Genomic DNA, 9870 nt, shown 5'->3' on the forward strand with positions numbered 1-9870 from the left:
CTTCTAAGAGTGGCTCCACTGCTTCAGGATGGACGCATAGCAAATAGGGCCTAAAAAAAGAGTGCTTGTATAACTTTTAATTCTCAGACAACCAAAAACGAGGAGCTTTTCTCCGCACTTTATCAGCTTCCCCTTTTCTCCTCAGGTAAGATGTCATCCTTAAGAAACAACATAATAGGATCCATCCAATTAGGTTCCACCCTAATTTGGTGAATATGGACCTTCCCTCTCTCCATCTCGGTGGGCCTACATAAATCTCAACCAGGATAACCCGAGGTAAGCTCTGCACCGAGGAGGTTATGAGAGTGGCAAGAGAGTCTGCATGCGTGTTTCTACTTCTAGGGATTTGCTGTAAGGTGAAAGACCCGAACCCTGATTGCGAATGCCTAACCTAATTTAAATACTCTTGCATTCTCAAATCTCTGGCCTACAACCAACCTCAAATCTTAGAATAACTCCACTGCTCTTCCTCCCATTTTCTGAACTATAGTCATTCTTACTAGTAAAGCCTCATACTTAACCTCATTGTTCATGGCCGAGAAGCCCAACCTTAAGGATTTCTCAATAACCACCCCTTTAGGAGATATCACAACTAGCCCCACTCCAGATCCCCTTTGATTCGCTGCCCTGTCAACGTACACCTTCCAGGATGAAGGCCTTTGTAAGGAGACCACGCCAACTGATTTTCCATTTATGCATTGCTCTTCCCTGTTCTCTCCCATTGGAGACTCAGTAAACTTAGCCATAAAATCCGCAAGGACCTGACCCTTAATGGAAGTGCGGGGTATATACTTGATATCAAAAGCTCGTAGGATCATTCCCCATTTTGTAATCCTCCCTGTGTAGTCAGCCCTTCAAAGCAGTGATTGAAGAGAAAGCTGGGTGAGAACCACAACAGTATGAGCCTGGAAGTAATAAGGGAGCTTCCGTGTAGCATGTACCACTGCCAAAATGACTTTATCCAATGGTATATAACGAACCTCTGCTTCATGCAATGACTTGCTCACATAATAGACCGGTCTCTACATACCATCGTTAACCCGTATTAGTACCAGGCTCACCGCATGTAAGACTACAGCAATGTAAGCAAATAGCACTTCCTCCTTCTTGGGCTTGGACATAATGGGTGGCTGAGAAAGATATTCTTTTAACTGCTGGGAGGCCGAGGCACAATCTTCGCTCCACTCAAACCCTTTTCACTTATACAACAACTGGAAGAATGGCATGCACTTGTCTGCTGATCGCAAAATGAATCGGTTTAAAGCGGCAGTCATTCCTGTCAACTTTTGGACCTCTTTGGGGTTCCGAGGAGGCTGTAGGTTGTTGGTTACTCTAATCTGGTTAGGGTCAACCTCAATTCTACAATGAGTGACCATATAACCTAGAAATTGCCAGAGCCAATGTCGAAAGAACACTTAGAAGCATTAAGGCGTAATTTGTGTTTCCTCAGTATCTCAAAAATATCCTCGAGGTCATTTACGTGCTCAGACTCTACTTTACTCTTTACCACAATATCATCTATATAGACCTCAATATTTTTGCCCAGTTTAGGTTCAAACATCCTAGTCATCATCCTCTGATAAGTAGACCCTACATTCTTCAATCCAAAGGGCATCACTTTGTAATGATAATTCCTAGTAGGCGTAACGAAAATAGTTTTCTCTTGATCATCTAAAGCCAATGGTATCTGATGATATCCTTGGAAAGCATCCAAGAAGCTCATCCGAGGATGGCCTACAGTTGTATCCACTAATTGATCTATTCGAGGCAGGGGGAAGGGATCCTTGGGGCAAACTTTATTTAAATCTATGAAGTCTACACATACTCACCACTTTCCACTTTTCTTCCTTACTACCACTGTATTGGCTAACTACTCAGGGTAAAAAACTTATTTTATGGCACCAGTCCATTTGAGCTTAACCACCTTCTCCTTGATAGCATTAATGCTCTTTAGATAAGCGCCGAGGTGGTTGCTTTTTGGGAATGATGGAGGGATTAACGTTTAGATGATGACAAATAAAATTTAGGTCAACCCCAAGAGCTTCGTAAGCACTCCAAGCAAACATGTTAATATTTCTTCTAATAAATCCTATTAACTCTTCCTTCTCCTGAGGAGGCAATTGAACTCCAACTTGGAAGAACTTTCCTTCATCATCACCAATAATAACCTTTTCTAACTTCTCACACTTTGCCTCTTCTACCACCACGTTTGTAGACCACAATGGCACCCTTAATTGCTATAAACCTTGCTCGGCAAAAGCCGAGGGCTCACCTCTAGTCTAATGTCTGATAGCAGCTACCAAGCACTGCCTGGCCATAGATTGGCTTCCAACCAGCTCCTCGACCTGATCCCTTGATAGATACTTCACTTTCAAGTGTAGGGTGAAAGACACAGCCTCTATGGCGTAAAGCCAAGGTCTGGCCACAATAGCAGTATATGGGGAGTATGCATCTACCATGATGAAGTTCACTTCCATGATTTCTGACCCTGCCTGAACAGGTAGTCTAATTTGGCCCTTCGGAAAGACAATCTTCCCATCAAACCCTATCAGAGGGGAGTCATAGCAGGCCAAGTCCTCGGGCCTTAGCTTCAGCCCCTTAAATAGGTCGGGGTACATGATCTCTGCACCGCTGCCCTGATCCGCCAACACCATCTTCACATCATACTCTTAAATCCTGAGAGTAACTACCCAGGCATCATCATGTGGCTACAAGGTTCCAAATTTATACTCCTTAGAAAAGCTCAAAGCTGGTCGAGCCACCACTCTACCCCTTTTCGAATCTAGGGGCGAGTCCTCTGTAGACGACCGAGCTATAGACATCACCCTAGATGACTGAGAACTAGTCCTTCCTGGAGTGGCAAGAGTGACACTAATTGTACCTAAAGGTGGTCTTGTTGAAGCATCTTTCTGAGCTTTCGACCCTACCTGACCACCCTATCTGTTGGGTTGATGCAAGAATTGTTTCAACTTCCCACTCTTAACCAATTACTCCAAATAACTACACAACGTCTTGCAGTCCTTTGTAGTATGCCCCTGCTCTTGGTGGTATTGGCAATGAAGGCTCTGGTTATGCCTCATGAGGTCTCCCTCCATCTTGTTTGGCCATTTAAAGTACAAGTTACTCTTAATTTTTTCCAAGATTTGATGCACAAGCTCTTGAAACACAGTGCTAACCACTTGAGTAGTAAGAGTTCTGGATTACCCAGCAAAATTTCTTCAAGTTCGATTGCTGTTGTATTTATCCGACATAGAATCCCTTCTATCCTGTAGGACCACCTTAGCTTTCCTTTTCCCTTGTTATTGGTCATCTTCGACTTGTTTATACTCGTCAATGCAATCCATGAGTTGACTTACATTCCTAACGGGCTTCCTTATCAATAAATTTCTCAAATCATGCTCGGCGGGTAGACCGACCTTGAAAGTCCTTATAGCCACATCATCAGAATACGTTTTCAGGGTTTCCTCTTCTCACATAGTCATAGACAATAGGGAGTTTAAGGGTCGAGGAACTCTGCTACAAGTAACAAAATGAGCCCTAAATGCCCAAGTAAGCTCCTTAAAGGAGTTAATATAACCTTCCTGCAAACCATCAAACCATCTCATTGCCACAGGCCCTAAACTGAATGGGAACACCTTGCACATTAAAGTCTCATTCTTTGAGTGAATAGTCATTCTCTGATTAAAGTGGCTAACATGTTCCATAGGGTCCATTCTGCGATTATACATGGTGAACACTGGCTGAGTAAACTGTCGAAGGAGCTTCCCACCTTCAATCCTACAGGTGAAAGGAGATTTAAAGATCTAGTTAAGAGCCCTGCTCATAGCATCGCTGCCCAGACCTTTGCGAGATGGACTCTTATTCCTACACTTATGACAGCGATCCTCATCATACGAAAAAGACTTACTGAGAGGAGTTCTTGACCTAGGCCTATAGTTGCCATCCCTATTGTCATCAGAAGAAGGGTTAGAACTTGAAGGAGTTTTTCTCCATTGCTCACGGCGTAACCTCCTCCGCAGATGGTCAATCTCCAACTACATGCTTATAGTATTCTCTTCATGAGACACGTGACTCTTACTTCGAGACTGGCTCTTGCTAGTTTGTGTAGTATGTATATTAACTCCATGATCTCTCTTGCGTTCAAGGTTAAGGAAATGATCTTGGCGTTGGGAACCAACAGATTCTTCCTGGTTTGGACCTGAACCCACTATAGCTGAACGTTGATCTCACTAAAACTCAAGTATCCCTATAGACGGCGCTAATTGTAAGGGCAGGTGTTGGTTCCTAAGCCCAAAAGGTAGAAGGATTCAGGCCCAAAGAGCCCAACACAATGAATTTTAGAGAGTGGACTGAAAACTAGGTTTTGGTGAGTTGGACGACGCCCATAATGAATTTAAGATTGAAAAAAAAAAAAAAAGGTTTTATGCGAAGAAATCCTTCCTCGACAAAGTCCAAGGAGAGTAATTCTGGAGTATATTCTGCTTAAACTTGATTACAATTTCTGTTCTTTATGTTACAGTGTTTTTCAAATTCTCAAATGAAATCCCTGGAGGATCTCTCACATTATATAGCCTCTTTTGGCTGATCTTAGCCCTCCATTTGTTGATTGTGCAGGCCATTACTCGAGCGCTTGTCTCATCAGACGCCCTCTTAAGTCTTCTGTGAGTTGCAGTAACCAAAATAGCATTGTTCAGGGGCTTTCTCCACATAAATACGGTTAGGGTGTTTGGTGAGGTGCATTAAATGTGATGGCAACTACCATCCCTCCAATCACGTCAAGGCTAACCCCCTCTCTGAAATCCTTCCTCTACAATGTGGCCCCCTCTCTAGTAATGTGTCATTGACGTGGCCATGGCCCACCTCTACGGCCTTACCATCCGAGTGTATGGACTCCTCGGAATGGTATTGGCCTCCTCGGCCTTGGGTATGATACGTGGCATGATTACCTTGTTAAATTTCTATACCCCACACACACACACAGACACACACACACACACACACACACATATATATATATATATGTATGTATATGTATATGTATATAAATTATTAATTGAGATTAAATTCAATTCTGTATTACACTCTCCATTAAAATCTTGTGACAATTAAAATAAAAGACTATTATAACTTATAACTACCATAAATATCAAATTTTCTATTTAAAAAAATAAAAGACTATTAATAACTACTTGTAGGGTCAATTTTTGGGACCCAGGCCCAACAGGTAGGTGATTCTGGCCCAAGGAGCCCTAGACAATGAATTTGTAGAGAGCGGGTTACAGAACTAGGCCCTAACAAAGTGAGTGTTAGTTAACTTTGGGCCATGCAACGATTGAATGTAAGAATATCTCCTTCATGACCACTGGATGCCCGGTCCGAGGAGACGTGTGGGTGCACTTCTATCCCTGATCAAAGGCTATGGTCTTTCTCTCTCTCTTCTGTTCTTTCTTCCCTTTTCTACCGATCCTCTCTTCATGGGGATTCCCTTCTCTTATACAGCCTCCTTGAAGTCATTAGAACCTTACACTTGTTGATCATCTGGACCTTCACTTGAGTGCCTGTCCCATTAGACATCTCCCTTATCTTTCTATGAGTTGTAATGGCCAAGGTAACACTGTTCGCCTGTCCTCTCCACATTAATGCGGCCAGAAAAGTAGCTTCCTTGCATTTAATGTGGCAGCTGTAATCTCTCCCTTGACATCCTATGATCTCTTCCCTCTCCCGGGCTTGTGGGGCTCATCCCTACTACCAATGCTCGTTGGAGTGATTCTTTATTGCTGGTAGGATGCATGTTTGAGCCATACTTGGCACGTCCGAGGAGACATTCCTCCTCGGACCTCCTTTTAAATAAGTTTGGTCCCATAAGAATTAGGCCGGGAGCCCTTTTGGCGTCCTGCTTTCTCCTCGGACGTAACTGGACTCTATATGGGGCTCAAGGCCCATTGCTTGATCTGGGAATGTTACCCCTACAATAGCACCTCAAAATTCCGGTTCTTTCTTTCTTATCCGAGGAGAAAAGGCAGGATTTTGACATTTATGGGATCATTTATTGTGTATTCTTGTTTCACTCGTGTGAAGGTACGCCCCCACGTGCTCCATCATTGCTAATGGCGCTTCGTAACCCACGAGGCGCTAATTATTAAGCTTGGTGGCTTTATGTCCTTCTAATCCAACGGTGGGGCGCCAGATCAACGACTGATATTTTTTCATTTCTCTGGGCGGGAGTAAGCTCGTTCAGTTTCTCCCCGGTATATAAGATTTCCAAGTGAACTTGCTCCCATTTTTTGAAAAAGCATCCAAGCGTCCCAGAGCACTCCAGCATCTTCCCTTGCAAAACGTTCAAAGCTCCACAGACATTCCCTTGAAGATTCTCGGCGAGCTCTTCACAGCCTTGAGAAACTTAGGATTTTCGCCCCCGTAAGTGCTCATTTCCCTCCCGTTGCCTTTCCCGGCTTTATTCTTTGATTAAACCTTATTCGCGTCGCCTAGGGTTAGTGGGATGGGTAAGCTTGAGAAACTGGTAGACTTACCGGCCGGTATGGAAGGCTTCAGGGCCAAATATCGCATCCCGCCGAGAGTAGGTCTAGAATATTACTCCTTGGAAGAGGTCTTAATCAAGAGAAAGACGAGGCAGGTCGCCATTCCGATGATAGCCTTCATAGAGGGAGGAATGACGATCCCTATGGGGAGGATAACTAGGGATTTTCTGCGGGGTCATAGGCTGGCCGCCCACCAGTATGCCGTGAACATGTTCTGAATCTTGGGGTGCGTAGACGTTCTGAACGAACAGATGAACCTCGGCCTCTCATGGCACGACGTAGTTCATCTGTATGAATGTCATAGCCTCAACGAGTCATACTACTTGAAATCCAAGTCCGACGAGGTGAGGCTCATATCCTGCCTTCCCAAGTCCAACAAAGGCTTGAAGGACGACCTTTTGATCGTCTCTGGAGTATGGCACGACGGTCTTCACTGCCCAGTTAGGGTGGGAACACCAGGTGGGGCACTGTAGGGTCAGACCCCTTGGAAGGGATCTTAGTCTCGAGTCTTTTTCTCTTTATTTCAGTTTTAGCTTTGATTACTTGCCTCCTCGGACTAACGTAGCCCCTCCTTTGGGATTTGCAGATAAAGAACAAATGACTCCTCGGCTAAGTTTGGTAAACGTCCAGGCTTTGAACTTCTTCCTAAGGTCCGAGATTTTTGTGAGTGAGGATGGGCAATTGCGTGCCACCCCTTTAATCTTGGACTACGAGCCCCTCTCGCACGCTCTAGTGGATGCTTGGTCAAGCCATCAAGGCTGGAAGTCCCCGATTGGTGCGCATTGACGTCTCGAAACCAGGTTTTCTTGCTTGAAGAGACTTACCTCCCGTCCAACTGCCTACTCAGCGCGTTCTTCCTGCGGCATTTGTCCCAGGAGAAGGAGTTGATTCCTCGCACTCGTCCCTTGAGGATCAGATAGACCAATTCCACTTCGCCGAGGAGGGAGAGGTATCGGCCAAGCTTGTAAAGCTCTCGGACTCCGATTCGGATATAGACCGTGCTTCAATGGCTCCCAACCTTGGTTTAGTAATTACACAAGCTAATACTAGCCAAGAGATCGAGGAAAAATGCATGGATTTGAAACCAAGGTCTGGTCTCAAGGGCCTCTTGTCTAACAGAAATAAGAGGCAATCTTCCAGGGATACCCCCAAGGAGCAGGCTACATCCAAGCTTCCTCCTCCTCCCCCCTCCACAACCGACCCAACGCTACAACCTTTTCCCAATTTGAGATGGAAAAGGCCAGTGGAAGAGCTGGAAGAGGGCGAGGTTGGCCCCGAGAAGGCCAAGCAGCAGAAGAAGGGCAAAGAGCCCAAAGAGAAAAGAACAAAATCTATTAACAGCCGAGACGAGGCGGCTCTGAGGAGGGAGCAATGGACTTGGTCCCCACGCCTAGAGTTGGATGGCACCCCTATCTCGTGGGACGCGACTCTGTGGGAGTCCCAACGAGGACAGGCATCCTATCTAGCTGAGGCTTTGCAGCAACCCCTTCTCTTGCCCCGTGACATGAAGGGGCTCCGGGAGACTCGGCAGCCAGATCTCTTTATGTCGCTGAAGAGAGATATGGCCATGGTGAGCCGAGACTTTTTCCTACTTAGCTTCTTCCTACTGCATCTACCTATTTATTATTTTCTTTTAATCAATTTTCCATTACTCCGATGCAAGTCACTCAATAAATTTTTGTAGCCGAGGAGTGGGCCAAGAAGGTTGGTGAGGACTTGCATGCTGAGGTTCAGTCTCGCAACGCTGCAAAGAAGGCTGCTAGCATCCTTAGACTGGAAAGGGATCGCCTGAATAACGAAGTGAAGAAGGCACAAAAGGCTGGCGCTAGCGCTGAGGCCAGACTCAAGACCACTACCAAGCAGGTTGAGGATCTGCACCAACAGCTTCATCTGTCTGAGATAAACCTCGTGACTGAGAAGTAGATGGTCTCAGACCACAAGGCCGAGTTATCAAAGGCCAAAGAGGCAGCTCGCGTGGCCAGGGAGGGGCCGAGGCTACAGTGGTAACCTCATATGAACGTGGAGTAACGGACACCGAGGCTAGGCTGACCGAGGAGGTGGCTACAATATGTAGGGATTACATTAATGTGTCTTGGGGGGTGGCCTTGGACCGAGTGGCAGTTCCGGCAGATTCCGATCTTAGGAAAGTTGAGAATATCTTCTTCCCAGAAGATATTCGTGAGATTCCTCCTAAGGAGCCACTCCCTATGAAGGTCACAACCTCGGATTCCCATATACCTGAAGCTGAGGAGGTGCATCCGGTTGCAAAGGACAAGTCGCCCGAGGACACTCTCACAATTAGGGTTATTGTCGCGCAAGCCAAGGAAGCTGTTCCCGAGCCCAAGGCTGCAAATGATCAACCAGAGCCATCAGCCCCTGCAAAGAGTTCTACTCAGGACCAGGCCTTAGGACATTAGTGTAGGACTTCATTTGTAACTGCCTTTGTTATCTTTTACATTTTGTTCTGCTAAAGCTTGTAAAAGAACACTTTTTGGACTTCAATGAATGATGTCATTTTCCTTTGAATTTTGTTGCACTGCTTCCTTTTCAGCTTTCACTATGAATGAGTTTCTGTTATTCTACTAACTGTTGAGAACCAAACGTTATTTGAGCTTTAAACAATGTGGTCAAGCATGAATGAACGTGTAAGAAAAATGATAGTTAATAATTAGATAAGACTGCTTCGAGGTTAATTTCCCCCAAGCCTGTGGTCCGAGGAGCCAGGCAGGATTTGGGTTCTGTTTAACACTTAGAGAAAATCGCACAGTTGTTAATTTCCCCCAAACCTGTGGTCCGAGGATCCAGGCAGGACTTGGTTCTGTTTAACACTTCGTTGAAAATTGCATAGTAGTGTGACGCCAAGAATTACGTCTTTCATTAATAATAGTACATTTTCAGGTTATTTACATTCCAAGGGCGGGGCACTACACGTTCATCCAAATCTTCTAAAAAGTAGGCCCCTATGCCAGCTATGGAGGTGATACGATATGGGCCTTCCCAATTTGTCCGAGTTTTCCCCATGCAGGATTTCTCGCAGTGCCCAATACCTTCCTCAATACCAGATCCCCGGGTGCTAGGGGCCTTAGCTTCACCTTGGCATTGTAACCCTACTTGAGCTTTTGCTGATAGTAGGCAAGCTAGACCATTGCGCTCTCCCTTCTTTCCTCGATGAGGTCTAAGCTCTTTTCCAGAAGTCCGTTGTTAGCACTGGGGCAGAATGCAGTGGTCCTCTGTGTTGGGAAGTTTATCTCCTGAGGAATAACAGCTCGGCCCCATAGGTGATCGAAAAAGGGGTTTCCCTTGTAGACCTGCGAGGTGTGGTGCGGTACGT

At 45.5% G+C, this 9870-nt stretch overlaps 1 protein-coding gene across 1 annotated transcript; it reads right to left on the reverse strand.

The window, feature by feature from the left end:
- Nucleotides 1-2279: 2279 nt before the first annotated feature.
- LOC115968119 lies at nt 2280-2654 on the reverse strand. Its single transcript, XM_031087381.1, has one exon. It carries the CDS (start codon nt 2652-2654, stop codon nt 2280-2282), a length of 375 nt encoding a protein of 124 aa, XP_030943241.1.
- Between the last annotated feature and the right edge of the window lie 7216 nt (nt 2655-9870).

The sequence above is a fragment of the Quercus lobata genome, chromosome 2 (assembly GCF_001633185.2).
Source record: "Quercus lobata isolate SW786 chromosome 2, ValleyOak3.0 Primary Assembly, whole genome shotgun sequence".
Classification (NCBI taxonomy): domain Eukaryota; kingdom Viridiplantae; phylum Streptophyta; class Magnoliopsida; order Fagales; family Fagaceae; genus Quercus; species Quercus lobata.